The 15,636-nt window shown below is 37.8% G+C and overlaps 3 protein-coding genes and 1 long non-coding RNA gene across 5 annotated transcripts; 1 reads left to right on the top strand and 3 right to left on the bottom strand.

Moving 5' to 3' along the window:
• The first annotated feature begins 341 nt into the window (after positions 1–341).
• LOC143444230 (uncharacterized) lies at positions 342–3,223 on the top strand. Of its 2 annotated transcripts, none has more exons than XM_076943392.1 (8): positions 342–602; positions 795–920; positions 1,301–1,434; positions 1,714–1,902; positions 2,043–2,118; positions 2,251–2,313; positions 2,501–2,570; positions 3,084–3,223. In XM_076943392.1, the coding sequence occupies exons 1-8, from the start codon at positions 489–491 to the stop codon at positions 3,164–3,166; spliced, it is 855 nt and encodes a 284-aa protein (XP_076799507.1). In that variant the 5' UTR covers positions 342–488; the 3' UTR covers positions 3,167–3,223. The 2 variants fall into 2 exon arrangements, with proteins under 2 accessions (XP_076799507.1, XP_076799508.1); XM_076943393.1 differs by lacking the exon at positions 3,084–3,223 and adding an exon at positions 2,797–3,077.
• On the bottom strand, positions 3,219–10,515 carry LOC143449480 (uncharacterized). The gene is made up of 10 exons (XM_076949698.1): positions 10,374–10,515; positions 9,899–10,076; positions 9,250–9,588; positions 8,122–9,159; positions 7,809–7,939; positions 6,745–6,840; positions 6,334–6,487; positions 4,981–5,319; positions 3,852–4,883; positions 3,219–3,644 (listed from the first exon to the last, which is right to left on the bottom strand). Exons 2-10 carry the CDS (start codon positions 10,053–10,055, stop codon positions 3,508–3,510), a joined length of 3,423 nt encoding a protein of 1,140 aa, XP_076805813.1. The 5' UTR covers positions 10,056–10,076; positions 10,374–10,515; the 3' UTR covers positions 3,219–3,507.
• LOC143444231 (uncharacterized) lies at positions 10,374–10,815 on the bottom strand. The gene is made up of 2 exons (XR_013113693.1): positions 10,623–10,815; positions 10,374–10,500 (listed from the first exon to the last, which is right to left on the bottom strand). It is a non-coding gene; the product is annotated as an uncharacterized LOC143444231 (long non-coding RNA).
• A 2,023-nt stretch (positions 10,816–12,838) lies between these two features.
• On the bottom strand, positions 12,839–15,625 carry LOC143468709 (uncharacterized). The gene is made up of 5 exons (XM_076966064.1): positions 15,467–15,625; positions 15,129–15,321; positions 14,679–15,017; positions 13,509–14,588; positions 12,839–13,319 (listed from the first exon to the last, which is right to left on the bottom strand). The coding sequence occupies exons 2-5, from the start codon at positions 15,301–15,303 to the stop codon at positions 13,171–13,173; spliced, it is 1,743 nt and encodes a 580-aa protein (XP_076822179.1). The 5' UTR covers positions 15,304–15,321; positions 15,467–15,625; the 3' UTR covers positions 12,839–13,170.
• Between the last annotated feature and the right edge of the window lie 11 nt (positions 15,626–15,636).

Genomic DNA, 15,636 nt, shown 5'->3' with positions numbered 1-15,636 from the left:
TGAAACTTCTCTTACGAAAATAGCTCTCTTAGGAATTTGAGCAAGCATCGTGGCCTTGCCGGCGCGATTGCTGATGTTGTTATTGGGTGATAGTTAACATATTTCAACTGTAGGCTAATCTAGCAAATTTATGCCATGTTCGCCGTGCACTTCAAAAAGTATCAAATAGAGCAAACTGCATAGCGGAGTTGACTTCTCTAAGACGACAGGCGCAAGCCGTTTGACGGGCGTAAACAGCTGTCAGGCTCTGTTAAACGTCACACGCTGTAGACAGTTCTTATCTGAGTGCAGTGATTACTAAAATAGACGTTTGGTCATTCTAAGTAAGAGAAAAAAGACACACGTAACTGCATAAAAGGAATAAGGCAATTCGCAATTCGATTGACTTTGGAATCTGCTTTCGGTGATCATTTTCGGCTCGTTGTCTATTCAACCCAGTTAGGGAATTTGTATTTTTCCTTCGAGAAGTCAAAAGAAATTAAGCAAAAATGGAGGCCATTAAAAAGAAAATGACCATGCTTAAATTGGATAAGGAAAATGCTATAGACAGAGCTGAACAAGCCGAAGCAGACAAGAAGAGTGCGGAAGACAAAGTCTTGCAAGTAAGTTTGAACATGCTTATGTAATGGTGACGTTATAAAGGTTACTGACATAGTGTTACTGGTGATATCAGTGGCGCTAATACTATTTAGCTCATGAAGTTTCGCATATTGTGGAATATATTTATGTTTGAAAAGATTGATGAATCTTAACTGAGGGAGAAAAATGTTTAAATTTTGTTTTGCGTTTGAAAGTTTGAAGAAGAAGTTCAAGGCAATCAGAAGAGATTGAAAGCCACCGAAGACGAACTTGACAACTCTCAAGAAAAACTCCGATCTGCCAACGATGACCTTGAAACCGCTGAGAAGAAAGCTACTGATGTAATTTTATTATTTTTCAATAACAATATTGTTGCAGTATGTTTGTCAAGATTGCTCGCAAATGCCACCCTTTACTGTATAAGAAGGCGATTACTAAAATTCAATAGGCATGACGATGGCGTTAAGGCGATGTGTGACGTCATGCAACAGTTGTTCGTGCGCGGTCATGCCTACGTTGAAGTCTTTAACAGCTGCGGGATTAGGTTGTTTCGTTTGCTACAGAAAACATTTTCCAATGTTTTAAATGCGCGTCGGTTTTCATCTATCGCGACAGCAAAACATTGAGTTAATTTAATTCTTTTGCAAAAAATCATTTTCTGTAGATTAACTCTGGTAACACGAAATCAGTTTGCTGTATCTTGTAATTTTGTAACGTTAAGGCCGAGCAAGAAGTAGCTTCCTTGAACCGAAGAATCACTTTAGTTGAAGAAGAACTTGACCGTGCACAGGAAAGACTCACTATCTCCTTGCAAAAGTTGGAGGAGGCTGAAAAAGCAGCAGACGAGAGCGAACGGTGGGTTCTTGTTTTAAGTGAATTGATGTCTCGTGTTGATGTTATTCGAATTTTATTTTGACTACAAACGCAGTTACTATCGGCCTAAAATAATAAATATTTATCAACCGATGAATTCAAAATTCATATAGAAAAGCAATTAACTTTTAATTTGTCAATATCTCCGTACAATGTACGAAAGCATTCAATTTATTGCGAATTCAGTCAACATAATATGTAGCGCTTTCATTGCAACTGGTTTTTGGTAGTTCACAACAATCAAATCCATTTTATCCGTAGAGGGCGCAAGGTCATTGAAAACCGATCCTTAAAGGATGAAGAGAGGTTGGAAATGCAGGAGATCCAGCTGAACGAGGCGAAGAACATCGCTGAAGATGCTGACAGGAAGTATGAGGAAGTTGCGAGAAAACTGGTCATGGTCGAGGCAGAACTTGAACGCGGTGAAGAGAGAGCTGAACTTGCTGAAAAGTAAGTTGTCCGTAAGCGTGGCTGATACCGGATGTTCCGGTTGTTTTGAAATGATCTTTGGTACTTCTCTGTTAAACGTCCACTGTAGATTGTTCAATAGTGTGCATCATTTTTACACAAGTACGTTTTGCAACACGCAGCAAGGCGGGAGAACTCGAGGAAGAGTTAAAAGTTGTAGCAAACAACCTCAAATCCCTGGAAGCTGCTTCGGAAAAGGTAATGTTATTTTTCACGTGATCGTAATCTGTAACAGCGTTTTATCATTACGTATGTTGTAATAGTGCGGTTAGATTGTATTGTTCCTAAAAGTTTTAAAATTTATGTGACTTCGTATGTTTGACCTCTCAGTATTCGGCGAAGGAACGCTGCTATGAGGAAGAAATCAAAACACTCAGCGACAAATTGAAGGATGTAAGTCTATTGGAAAAATTGCTTGTTCAGTTTCGTGTTTGATTTTGACGTGCCGGGTAATGTTTGCATTCTGTCCGCCACAAAAGGTTGTACCACATGGCGACTTCGTAATGTGCCGGAGGCGTGCTCGTATTAGCGAAGATAATTTAACAAAGCCCTGACATATTTTTTCTCTTGATTTTATCAGTCCGAAACGAGAGCTGAATTTGCTGAGAAAACTGTAGTTAAACTGGAGAAGAACATCGACGAGCTTGAAGGTAAGGTGGTTGTCCTTGTGCACGAGTTTTTTACATCACATCGCTGCCCGTACCACCCATTTTTACACGTTATCGCTTCATTGATCTTCAGCCAGTAATTGTATAGCCTAGCATAACGGGTAACGTTAGTTTATGGTTAAATGCATCTTTGCAAATGGATCATTTATGCATGCTTAGCTGGAACCATGTATGCTTTATCATGAACTTCACGACTACTGATTTTCAGATGAGTTATACAAGCAAAAAATGCGCATGCGCAACTTCAACGAAGACATCTCTGCTTATTAAAGTCACCGTCATGTCATTTTCATTTTTACTTTGCACATATTAATTTCATTAAATGCTGAAATAACGTACAGCTTAAGCACCAAGCACCGATTTTGATTTGATTTGATTTGCCTAATTTACTTCACTGTGAACTGCATCATCAAAAAAGCAAGCATAATCTTACTGGCGCTTTTGTCCTTTTTTACCCAATGCACATAAAAGTTTTGTTGGTTTGACCTAACACAGATTGTTTGTATTCCGAAAAATGCAAGCTAAAGGCTATATCTGAAGACATGGATATCACTCTTCAAGGAATTGGAGAAATGTAACTTTTTCTGCCTTATTGCACGGAGCCATTTTTGAATGTAATAAATTGTTGAACTGTGTCTCAGTGGTCTTTTATTGACAAATGTGTTATTAATACCAATAAAACTTTTTGGTATAATTTTTCAGTATGCAGTAAAAAATGTTAAACGTACATATATAAATCAAAGCTGCAACATTGCAATCTTGAAAAGTTAAATTTCTGTTTTTAGAATAAGATACTGCGTACTTGCAACCATTAGAATACCGCTTGGTTAGCATAATACAGTTTACATAAATCAGAATTTAGTTTTAAGGCGAACAAACAATGTATAAATCTTCGCAAATATGGTAGATGCAAGTAACACTAGCCAAAAACGTTAGGATCGAGTGGTGGCTGTGTATTGGCTGAATTTTGTGCGAAGCTTAACAAGTAAAGAAGAAGAACACTGTTACTTGAACCGGAGTCGCTTATGAGGATGAAGGGCAGCAACGAGTTAATATCTGTAAAAATTGGAAAGGTGAACAGACCATAAATATATAAACGTAAAGCACAGATTTGTTAGTAAGTAGGCTAAACTAAATACTTATACTTAAAAGTAAATTTTACTGAATTTAATTGAATTTTGGTTGGTAGCGTGTATTGAATCCACGATGCCAAGAGATTTAGAAACAATTTTGATTTAAATGTAATAATTGCAACACGCTTACCAAAGCCGCCAGTTGTTGGTGCTGGGACACCTGTCGATGGGTCGGTTCCGCCGCCTCCTAAACCACCGCTAAGAGCCAATAAAAGAATCGGATCGATCCCGGTGTCGGTCACATTTAATAGCTGAAGAAGGAAAAGAGGATTAATTCCACCAGCACCACCGAGTCCACCAGCACCACCGAGTCCACCACTGAGCAACAACAGCGTCAACAAACTGTCGTCTCCGCCAGTAAGGCCACCACCAAGAGAGCTATTGGACAAAAGTAGTATTGGAAGAAGGGATCCTAATCCACCAGTGTCACCGTATCCCCCGCCTCCACCGAGTCCTCCAGAAAGAAGAAGCAAAGTCAACAAACTATCATCGCCTCCTAGACCGCCGCCGATAGTGGAGTCGCCTAAAAGTAGTATTGGAAGAAGGGATCCTAATCCACCAGTGTCACCGCCTCCACCGAGTCCTCCAGTAAGAAGAAGCAATGTTAACAGATTGTTGTCTCCGCCAGTAAGGCTGCCACCAAGAGAGCTATTGCTTAAAAGTAAAATTGGGAGAAGCGATCCAAGCCCACCAGCGCCACCAGTACCACCACCAAGTCCACCTTGAGTCATCAGGTACAAAAGAATTAAATTGCTATTGCTGCCAGAATCATCAAGAAGAGAAAAAATGATAAAAGGAGACAGAAATGCGTTTGTGGATGGATTGGTAGGTGACGGATCCCCTTGTCTAGGAATGCCCAATTGTGAGCCCCCTCCTAACAATATAAGATAGAGAAGAAGATCTGAAGACGATCCTGAGTCGTTGTCATTCAATAGAATATAAAGAAGAAAAGGATTGTTAAAGATGTTAGATCCCAGATCAACCGGCTGTGAACCCGGAACATAACCGACAGGCTGTGAACCCGGAACATAACCGACAGGTTGTTGAGTTTGTAACAGAGAAAGAAGAATGAGCGTCGTTGCGTCAATTGATGATGAACCGCCATTTCCGCGGGTTGCCAAGACAAGCATGATAGTCAACAATGGGTCCACCGGCGCAACATCTATGTCAAGGTTATGTCACGTAAGTTCAGAATAAATATATTTTTATAATGCTACTGGAAACACAATAAATCATTCATTCAGTAACGATACATTTACCTGCAACTTTGGTAAGAGGTGCGCTAAGGCTATGAACATTGTCAAGTGTTGAAGTGACAAGCTCTGTGACGTTGCTGCCATAGACTTCTACACCAGCATCTTCAAAGATTTTATTCATTTCTTGAAGTAATTCTGCAATTCTCTCCACAATAACATCTTTGGGATAAGCGTGCGTGACTTCAAAAACAGATCTCATACATTCTTTGCCATCAATCTTAGCCTTTCGCTTGACTCGTTGCATGTCAGTTTCGTGGGTGGTGTGGCTGAAGGCATCAACCAAAGCTCCTTCGACATTTTCACATTGCATTGAGGAAGGGCAGTCGGTTTGGTGAAAGCATCCTAAATATTTACACAATACAATTTGATTAACTGTTTCATCTGTTTAGAACTATTATTATGTAATTCCAGTATATTGGCTATGAAGACATGTATAACTGCCCATTCTTCCATAAACGACCTATGAATAAATACGGCTGGGAAAATTTAATCGGCAAACAACCGCTTATATAAGTGGTTGGAGTTCTCAATGGCTAAGAAATTTGTTAGCTTTTAAACAGAAATGTACGTTTAAGAAAGATTTTGGAAGAAATCTTATGTAATCCATTGATCCACGAAAATATGCTGTTATTTTAAGGATTTTAATATTTAATTATTTTCCTCTACTACAAACTTCGAAGTCTAGTATGACATACTTTAGTATAATACAACAACTGTCATCCCTTGCCTTATACATAAGCAGTAAAAATTATTTTTGTTATTTACAATATGACTGGACAATTCGCTATTATTACAACTAATGCTAACGGCTAATGTCATGTAGTTAACTGCAAAAGAACATCGGTTAAATTCCCAGCCCCAGAATAAAAGAAGACAGGTAGCGCCTTTTTCGCTTGGGCGAAAAAATTGCTGTGGTGGCTATCGCCACACCCAGGGTGAGAATCAGATAACGTCAAACACAGCATGTTGAAGACGCAATAAAACCGTACAAAGCAGCCTTGTAAGTGAGGGGTGTTTTAAAATGCGATGGAATTTTTGCTTTGTGTTTTACTGTAGTACAAAATTTTGGGGGTACTGCATAGGAGAAAAAAAAAATTCTTTTTAACTATGATCGATATTCACACTTTAGCTTTTCGTAATTTTGCAACACATTAACAGCGTGTTGAATTAGGCTACCAATGATTTATCACCAGATATTATTTCTTTTGTTATGTTGTGCAAACCTTTATTACTTTATTACAGTAAACAAAATTAAACCAATAGATTAGATCGTATTGGCTGCTATAAATTTATTGACACATTTATGATGTTGTAAATATTTTTAACCACACAGTCCAAGAAAACTCAGAAACTTACGTTGTCCAATTGGCAGTGGGCTGGGTTCGTCAATAAGACTCTGTGAAAGTTCAGTTAAGTAAGCAATATTTTCCTCACTGATGCCACTTAAGTCCGTTGCTGAAACGAATCCCACAGAAAGCAAAGCGATGACAAAACTAATTGTCTTCATTTTGGGTTAATACCGGTATAGAAAAAATTTTCCTTCATAAAAATGTTTTCATTTAATTACACATTTGGCGACCCCTGAGCCATCCAGGGTAAAGAAAAATTTTTATAAACCTTTTTGCATAATACTGCTTTGTTAAGCACGTTATTCGTGGTACTTTAGAAGATTTAGGTAAATAATGTAAACTCAGATCGAACTGTCTTACCTAACTTTTTTTTACTTAGCAAGTAGCGCACCACAAAATGAAATTTTTCATTTCCTACCCATGCATCCTTGACACCAGGTTTTATGTTGTCCTGGTTGACACGCCCTGAGGCGCGAACAGGCTGTTCGACCCCGTCCATGTCACAAGGCCCGAGCTTAGCACAAAAATATTCTTTTTAAGTTACACCTAAAGCGAAACTTTTTCGGTACCGGGGCCGTTTATATAGCATGACAATGTTTGCTTAATATGAGCTTTATACAAATAATTGCGATATAATTTGAATTAGTGTGACCTCACTGCTAAACCTTTTAGATTTCACGACATTTAAGTAACGAGATTAAATTAATGGTTCTTTGCAAATCCCCAAAAGAATGCATTTACTTATGCATCAACAAACTTGCTACGCAACCGAGTAATTAAAGTTGTACACATAGTATGATCAAACACCGCAAATTTCTCCAACTTGTTGATACCAATTTCGTAAAACGTAAATTTATGGGTTAGCTAGAACATTTTTCTTCAAACTACCATACCAACTTGATGTGAAAACTTGATTTTACTTATTTACCAAAATGTCAATCATCTAACTTCATCTTAAAAGCACTTAACCTCAGAACAAGCGATTAATTGCAGCACAAATCTTTAATCACAATTTTGACATCAGATAACTACCGTGCATGGGCATTTCTGGTTTAAAGGTTTCACAACAATTTATTTACTTGTCCACATCACTTTTTTACACGTCACAAAGAACATAAGAGAAAATTTTACCGGAAAATAAGAAAAAAAATTCTTTTTTCGTACTGCGCAAACAATATCCAGTTATGCAGTATATACAATGAGTAAAAATATAGCATGCTTTCTGTTGTATAGTAAACACCAGTTATTTAATAAAAGGATAATTTTGGAAACAAAACATAACACTTATAAGCGGAATTTTTATTTATTTTTTATTACGTATCATAAAAACATAAACTTTTTAAATTAATGAGGAATATAAAATTGTGCTAAACAAAACGACAAACCTATGAGCACGTCATTATCTGATAATAACCAAAAAACAAACAATTATTTTGGAGTGAAATGTAAGTAAAATCATTTCAGCTATGAACATTGAAATCAACCATATGTGTTTGGGTCACTTGGATAACCGCTAGGATTATTTTGCAAGAATCCAAGTAAGAAGAGGAGAAGAAGTGAATCGCTGGAGCCAGATTCTCGGATGAGTATATACGGCAATATTGCATTTATGCCTGCAAGAATGGTAACCAAGATTAATACAACACACCGACTTGCGCATAAATAATATAAACATTTTATCTTAATTGATAACATCATAACATCACGACAACCCGGTGAAGTAAACGATTATGTTAAGTTATACATATTACAATGCGTTATTTTGACGCATTTCTGTTAGCTGAAATATGCCTACCTGCACTTCCAGTTGTCGGAGCGCTTACGCCAGTTGATGAATCGGTTCCAAAGCTACCGCTAAGAGCCAATAAAAGAATCGGATCGATCCCGCTGTCGGTCACGTTTAATAGCTCGAGAAGGAAAAGAGGATTAATTCCCCCAGCACCACCGAGTCCACCACTGAGCAACAACAGCGTCAACAAACTGTTGTCTCCGCCAGTAAGGCCGCCACCAAGAGAGCTATTGGACAAAAGTAGTATTGGAAGAAGGGATCCTAATCCACCTGTGTCACCGTATCCCCCGCCTCCACCGAGTCCTCCAGTAAGAAGAAGCAATGTTATCAAACTATCATCGCCTCCAAGACCGCCGCCGAGAGTAGAGTCGCTTAAAAGTAGTATTGGAAGGAGGGATCCCAACCCGTCAGTTCCACCGAGTCCTCCAGAAAGAAGAAGCAAAGTCAACAGACTGTTGTCTCCGCCAGTAAGGCCGCCACCTAGAGAGTTATTAGACAAAAGTAGTATTGGAAGAAGGGATCCAAATCCACCAGCGCCGCCAGAGTTTTCGCCAAGCAACATATATGTGAGAATCGTGTCTTGATCAATTGAGGTGTTATCAGACAAGAGAAGAAAAGATAAAAGAGGATTCGATCCACCACCGTTTGTGAGGAGATATAAAAATATTAAATTACTGTCACTGCCCGAATTATCAAGAAGGGAGTAGAGAATAAATGGAGACAGAAACGCGTTTGTGGATGGATAAACGTACTGAGCAGCACCTTGGCGTGGAACGGATGAAGGTGCTGTGGGATAACCGATGTTACCGTTCATTATGAAAAAGAAGAGCAGAATATCAAAACCGCGACCACTATCGTCGTTATTCAAAAGAATGTAAAGTAGGAAGGGATTGGAAAAAGGGTCCGCGGCCAAATCAATTCCAGGCTGCTGTGATTGAAACAATGATAAGAGAATCAGTGTCGTTGCATCCAGCGAAGCGCCATCGTTTCCTCTAAGAGCCAAAATGAAGAAAAGGTTCGAAAGTGGATTCACAGGCGCAACAGCTGCGAGAATGTACATAGCATAAAGTTAATTACCTACAAAGATAATGCAAAGTTTACTCCAAAGTTTACTATGAAAGCTAACTGATTCACCTGCAACTCTTATCAGTGGAGCATTGAAATCTTGTACGTTATCAAGCGAAGCAGTGATCAACTCTGCAGTGTCACTTCCGAAATTCTGGACGTCTGCCTCTTCCATGATTTTACTCAGTTGCCCCAGCAATTCTCCAATTCTTTCCACTATAACTTCTTTGGGATAGGCGTTCACCACCTCCGCAATAGGCCTTATGCATTCTTTTCCGTTAATTTTAGCCTTTCGCTTAACTCTTTCGTAATCAGATTCGTGGGTTGTATGATTGAAAGCGTCAGTCAGAGCAGCTTCCACATTTTCACATTGCCATGTGCCTTGACAGTCGCTATTCAGGAAGCAACCTAATTGTTTGTGAAAACCGGTTTTTAGTAATCGTTTTAGTCAATAAGATAAACGTTTACAATATCTTGTTTAAGTTAATAAAAAGATTAGATACAACATGTTTTCTCCAAACAGAACGCCGTAAATTTTCCATAGCGGTAGACTACATCTATAGTACTGCAAATTTTATTGCGTTTTAATTTCTATTGAAGGTGCTATATGATTTGGTTTAAAATAACAATAACCATATAAAGCTACAGACTTATCTCAAAGATAACGACTGTGGTGTAATCACATCGATCAAACACATCGCATCTCACCGCCACTTACCCTTTCCAATTGGTAAATCCGTTGGTTCTTCGATGAGATTATTCGACAATTCCGTTAATCGAGCGATGTCTTCTTCGTTCAGGTGTCGTGGATTCTTTGCAGAAACGAAACCAAGCGAGAGTAATGTCACGACGTAAATCCAAGCAGGCCTACTCATATTTCTATCAACTATATGAAACTAAACCGTAATGAAAATGTTGTTATAATAAGTAAGGTTGTAAATATATTTATTATAGCTGTTGATCTTCCCTTTTCGGTGAAACTTGTTTATCAAGCATGCACATCTTTCGAAATTAATAAAAGATCAATGAAAACAATCTACTGTTATTGTCATCAAGTCTGCTAATTGTTAAAAACGATATTTGAAAATATATCAAAACTGTTTGCAAAGTTTCAAGTTCTTCAATTTATTAGTAAATTTTCCATAAGGTGCAAAACTACTGATATAGATATCTTGTCTACGTAGTTAGAATACCTGGTGAGAAATTTTTCTCCCAAGTTCTTGGAAAGCGATTCACCTCACACTGCCACTCATTCCCCGGCCGAGTGGGCTTTTTATCTTCGTCCAGTGCTGTTTCGGCCTCGGGCGCGACCAGTCGGTCCTAACCACATGATGTTACTGCATGCTAGTTTTAAATAACCGTACAGAAGTACCAAGAAATACTAAGCATGTTCCTTTTACGGAAATTACGTGCTTAAAAGTGAATGTTTCTACTTTCATTACCGTTTCTTGTATATTTTATAAACCTCCTTTTTCCCTTCCGTCCACTTTTACATTTGGTACCGCTGCTGGTTTTGGTGATTAAATATTTATCATAAATTGTACAATTGTTATGGATAATTATGAAGATACTTAAAATTTGATTTGACGCATATTCCATCGCTATGTAAAACCATTTAAAATCAAAGCACTTTGACATTTCATCAGATCTGAAATTAGAAGATTCTAATTATTTTAATGCATTGTTTTAGATAGCGCCAAACCAACGCACGAAACAAAATTCAGTGATAGTAAATACCGAGAATAATACCGTAAATACCGAATCTAATTCAGCGCTATCATCAAAACTCTGGTGCTATGAGTCGAGAGTTGCGTTTTAGAATACACATTGTTCAGAAAGGCGATATACCGACGACTATAAATTTCCGCATCAACTTAATATTTTTAATAAATTGTAAATAAAAATGTCCATGTCACAAGGCGAACTACACAACAGAACGATTGTTGCCATAGTGGGCAATACTGGGTTAAGAAAAATCAGGAATGAAATATTAATCGCTAAATTGAAGGGTTGGTCGTCACGTTTTACGTAAACATAAATAAGGGGCAGACGGATTTCATATACCTGGGAGCACATTAAACCGTCAGAATTTACGTAATAATACAGTCTCATATCCTCGACAATACGTGATGAGTATCTGCTAATGGGAGGAACCACCCTTTCTCTGCTCGCAAAGTTGTTTATGAACGCCCGGAAACGCAATGATGCTTTCCTACCCCAGGGGCATAATCAAGCGACGCAAAATAAGTGCTATTTTAAAAAATGCAACTGGTTTATTTATACGATAGAAAAGACTTCGACCAGAAGTCATTAAAAGTTCGTTAACCAGTTCACCTGATTTTTGATCGTCGTCTAGTTTTAGAAAAGAAACAAAACAAATGACTTGCACCTGGCACAATAAAACCATAAACTATTTGGTTGAACTGACCGTTTTTTTCGAAACAAGAACTAACCCAGTCCGGTAAATATGTCATTCTGTCATCCGGCTTTGTGATAAATTAAAATTGCTCTTTTAAAATGTGTCGTAATAGCTTGTGCTATATCTTTTACACCCAGTGAGTTGTATATGATACTAAATGAAGAACATACAATAAAAAGATGGTAGATGCATTAATAGAACCAAACTAAAGCAACAAACTAACGAATATATCATATACCTAATTGCCAAAGCTTGTACCTATTAATCAGCTTAACATAGTTAATAAGTTGAAACGTGATTTACACCACTGCTGCTCATTTATCAGTACAGTATATCACTGTAGAATATTCCGTGCGACATGTGCGCATTTGTGCAGTCAGTCACTGTAAGGATGATTTGTTGTTATTTTATGATCGACTGGTAATGAAAGTTTGGGCTGAAGCACATTTCCTCTTTGAAGCTCTTCTCAAAGAAAAAAACATTTATCATTATTAATTCAACTTGTGATAAACTTTGCATTGGGTGTGCAAAAATAACAACAAAGAGACAACTAACATCTCTTTTAAAAAAGCAAATTAAAAGCTAAGTGATATAAACTACAGTGAGAAAGTTTGGCGTCATAAACATTCATGTCATAACAGACGTATTACTTTAAAGCTTTTTATTCTGTTTGAAGCAGCAAGCTGCGTGTTAACAATTAAAACCGTAGTATGGCAATCCGCTCTGCATAGGGCTTGCATCTTTAGCTCCATGCTGTGCCTTAATATTTGTTTGATGTAAGATGAACATGCCCAATTGGTGGTGGTAGCGGCTAAATATTAAAAAATTATTCGCTTTATCCGACGGTGTTTTTAGGCAAAGATACAAGTATTGATCATAAGAAAAATCAATCATTTTAAATTTTTTTCTTTCATCAACTTAACCTAACAACATTTTTGTACTTGACTTGACTTCATCAAGAATTAATAGCAGATTTGCTTAAGAATACTGATAACTGCAATAAATATTGTTTCGTTTTTTATCGCTTGCTGCTGATCGTCTTACTACAGTAAGCACGTTTCTTAAAAATGTTTTGTATATCGCGCAAGTATACTTCATATGTAGACAATTAGTTGTCCTTTTTTGTGTTTTCAAAGTGATTTCACAACACTTGCTTGCTTTTATGGTTAATTCTCTTCAGTCGTACTTTAAACATTTCTGCTGCTTCTGCTTTTGTCTTTCTCATATTCAAACTTCAAACAACAATAATGACTTGTTTTAATATAGAAAGGTATTAATTTATTTGCGGAAATAAATTATCAGTTCCAGGTAAGCAACAATTCAGTGGGCAATGTTAGTAAAGTCACAGAATGAATTAATAAATCACTGTTCAACAAACCGCATCCCTCCGCTCTTGGCATTAGAATTAGCCAAGAACATCGTACCTAACCGGTCTGGGCGTCGATTGGTGAACGTGACGATAAAAAATAAAATTACATGTACACTTTGTAAATAGGAATGATTAAGCAAATGGCGGAACGTAAGAAGGCAGTATATTGAATGTGGCTGCGGCATTAACTCGTTGAAATGATTTAGCCGTAAATATTGGGCGATCCAAACGGATCAGGTTGAGAATAAACTTGCGGTCCTTTGTTCAAGAATCCTAATAAGAATATGAGTGGAAGAGTGTCTTTCGTTCCATCTCCCATGAGAACGATGTATGGAAGGATACTTTGAAGATCTTAAATGGAAAATTTTTAGTTTAAAAACATACAGTATTTCATTACCAACAAAGTCTCCAATCAGTTTATCGTTTTTAGCCTTTTTAAGAAATTTACAAATTATTCGTCATTTGTAAGTTTTTTTGTTTTAATTAAAATTAGTATTACAAAGGAAATTATCTAACAATGTGTAATCCACACAATATTACCTCCTCCAAAACCCCCGGTGAGAAAGAGCAAGGGAAATAAATCTTTGCCACCATTTCCATTACCATGTCCAAGATCAATGAGGTCCAACAGATATAGAAGCATTATCGGATTTATTCCACCATGTGGTTGGCTACCATGTGGTTGACTGCCATGGTCTCCATACCCTTGACCTCCAAGACCACCAAAAAGGAACAGCAATGGAAAAATGTCAGTGAGATTACCATCACCGTAAAGAAGGAATGGTAAAATAGAACTGATATCGCCTCCATTTCCACCACCGAGTCCGCCAAAGAGAAAGAGTGGAAGAATATCTTTGAAATCTGTATTATTTTTAGTCAAGAGTAACGGCAAAAGCAAATCGAGGCCTCCTCCTCCTGCTCCGTATCCAGTTCCGTGCCCAGCTCCATTTCCGAACAACAAAATATAAGGAAGAATGTCGCCAAGACCATCGCCGGTTTTGTTGCTCAGGAAAAACAAAGGCAACAAAGAGCTAAGATCGTTTCCGCCATAACCGCCGGCGTTTCCACCTCCGAGTCCCCCGGAAAGCAAAAGAGGAAACAGTAAATCCCCAATATCACTCTTGTCATCTTTCAAGAAGAGGAGCGGCAAAATAATGTCGCTAATGCCACCTTGACCACCACCATAGCCGGAGCCGCCAAATCCGGAAGTAAGGGCAAAGTATAGAAGATCGTCGTTACTGTTTTTTCCATCGTCGCCCAATAGACTGAGCAAAATAAGTGGAGAGGAAAATGCGCCAAACTGGTTATCATAGCCTTGGGTTTGTGGATGCGTCACTTCCCCATGTCTTGTACTAGTGTCATGAGTAGGGTAACCAATATTTCCATTAGCAAAAAGAGAAAAGATCAAGATTTTCGAAGCAGATTTAGATCCACTTAAAAGGGTATACAGCATAAAAGGATTATTGAAGACGTTTGATCCGAAATCAACTCCATGTGGATCTTGGGCTTGCGTTAAATATAACAAAGAGATTATGTCTTCATCCATAGATATATCACCATCCTTCCCTCTGACAGCCAAAAGAAGAAAGATTTGTGACAAGGCGTCGGTGTGTCCAATTTCTAAAAACAGATAATATTATGTTCCCGTTTTGCTCTTTTCATGTCAAAGTGATACACTTATTGTTTGTTTAAAATAATGTGGCCACTGACCTGCTGCTCTTGTGATTGGTACATTCAAATTCTTTGCGCTTGAAAGGGTAGCTTTAAGCGTCTCATTGCTTTCTACGCCGTACTTTTTAAGATCAGCTCCTTCCATTACTTCGTTCAACTCCGCCAGTAACTCGGCGATTCTATTCTCAAGCTGATCTTTGGGATAAGCGTCCAACACATCAGTGACTGGTCTGATGCATTCTTTTCCACTGATCTTGGCCTTGCGCTTAACCCTTTGCAAATTGGTTTCATGGGTTGTGTGGGTGAAAGCGTCATTCAAAACTCCTTCTATATTTTCGCATCGCCAGGTGCCCTTGCAGTTGCTATCGAAAAAGCAACCTAAAAACATAAAAAATTACTTTACAATCGATTTATTTTTGTAGGTGGAGCTATAGCTAAACTCTCAAAACAGTATGTACCGTATACCAGGAAATATCAGAAATAAAATACCTTGTCCAACAGGGGTTGTGATGGGAGCATCAATCCTGTTGCTGAAGTCGTTTGATAAGCTTTGAGAAAGTTCGGTCAAGTAAGAAATCTCTGATTCGGTGAGCCTTCTCGGCACGTTCATCGAAGAACAAGCTCCAATCAATAATAAAGTTGTGATAGCGATAAACATCTTCATTTTGGCTATTGATAAAACCTTTAAAATAAAATCTCATCTTTAATAAAACGTTTCGTTTTGATTTTCCACTCATTTACCCTTTAACATTTATCTTACAGATGTGTGTTATTATTTATACAAGTTTCATATCGATTTCCAGCATGTTCAACAAAAGAATTCTTACCTTTCGTAAGTTTGCTTCTTTTCTATGAGCTCCCAAAATATCTAACTGGAATGATTTTATGTATCTACATCTTGGACTTATATATTGGTCGTTTTCAATAAACGATTTTGTACCAAGGTCGTTATTACTGCCAATTAAATTATTCTTTTTTCTTTTGTGTTAGCGGAAAA

Source organism: Clavelina lepadiformis, chromosome 1, assembly GCF_947623445.1.
Source record: "Clavelina lepadiformis chromosome 1, kaClaLepa1.1, whole genome shotgun sequence".
NCBI lineage: Eukaryota > Metazoa > Chordata > Ascidiacea > Aplousobranchia > Clavelinidae > Clavelina > Clavelina lepadiformis.
This window is presented reverse-complemented; position numbering and strand designations above follow the sequence as displayed.

Bases quoted from the DNA above. Each gene is read 5' to 3' on its own strand.
- LOC143444230 (XM_076943392.1), top strand. From the start codon at position 489: ATGGAGGCCATTAAAAAGAAAATGACCATGCTTAAATTGGATAAGGAA. The intron at 2,119-2,250 runs GTAATGTTATTT...TTGACCTCTCAG, and splicing joins TGGAAGCTGCTTCGGAAAAG to TATTCGGCGAAGGAACGCTG. The intron at 2,571-3,083 runs GTAAGGTGGTTG...GACCTAACACAG, and splicing joins GAACATCGACGAGCTTGAAG to ATTGTTTGTATTCCGAAAAA.
- LOC143449480 (XM_076949698.1), bottom strand. From the start codon at position 10,055: ATGAGTAGGCCTGCTTGGATTTACGTCGTGACATTACTCTCGCTTGGT. The intron at 9,160-9,249 runs GTGAATCAGTTA...ACATTCTCGCAG, and splicing joins TCCACTGATAAGAGTTGCAG to CTGTTGCGCCTGTGAATCCA. The intron at 3,645-3,851 runs GTAAGCGTGTTG...CAATTTTTACAG, and splicing joins ACCAACAACTGGCGGCTTTG to ATATTAACTCGTTGCTGCCC.
- LOC143468709 (XM_076966064.1), bottom strand. From the start codon at position 15,303: ATGAAGATGTTTATCGCTATCACAACTTTATTATTGATTGGAGCTTGT. The intron at 15,018-15,128 runs GTATTTTATTTC...TTATGTTTTTAG, and splicing joins CACAACCCCTGTTGGACAAG to GTTGCTTTTTCGATAGCAAC. The intron at 13,320-13,508 runs GTAATATTGTGT...TTTCCATTTAAG, and splicing joins CACCGGGGGTTTTGGAGGAG to ATCTTCAAAGTATCCTTCCA.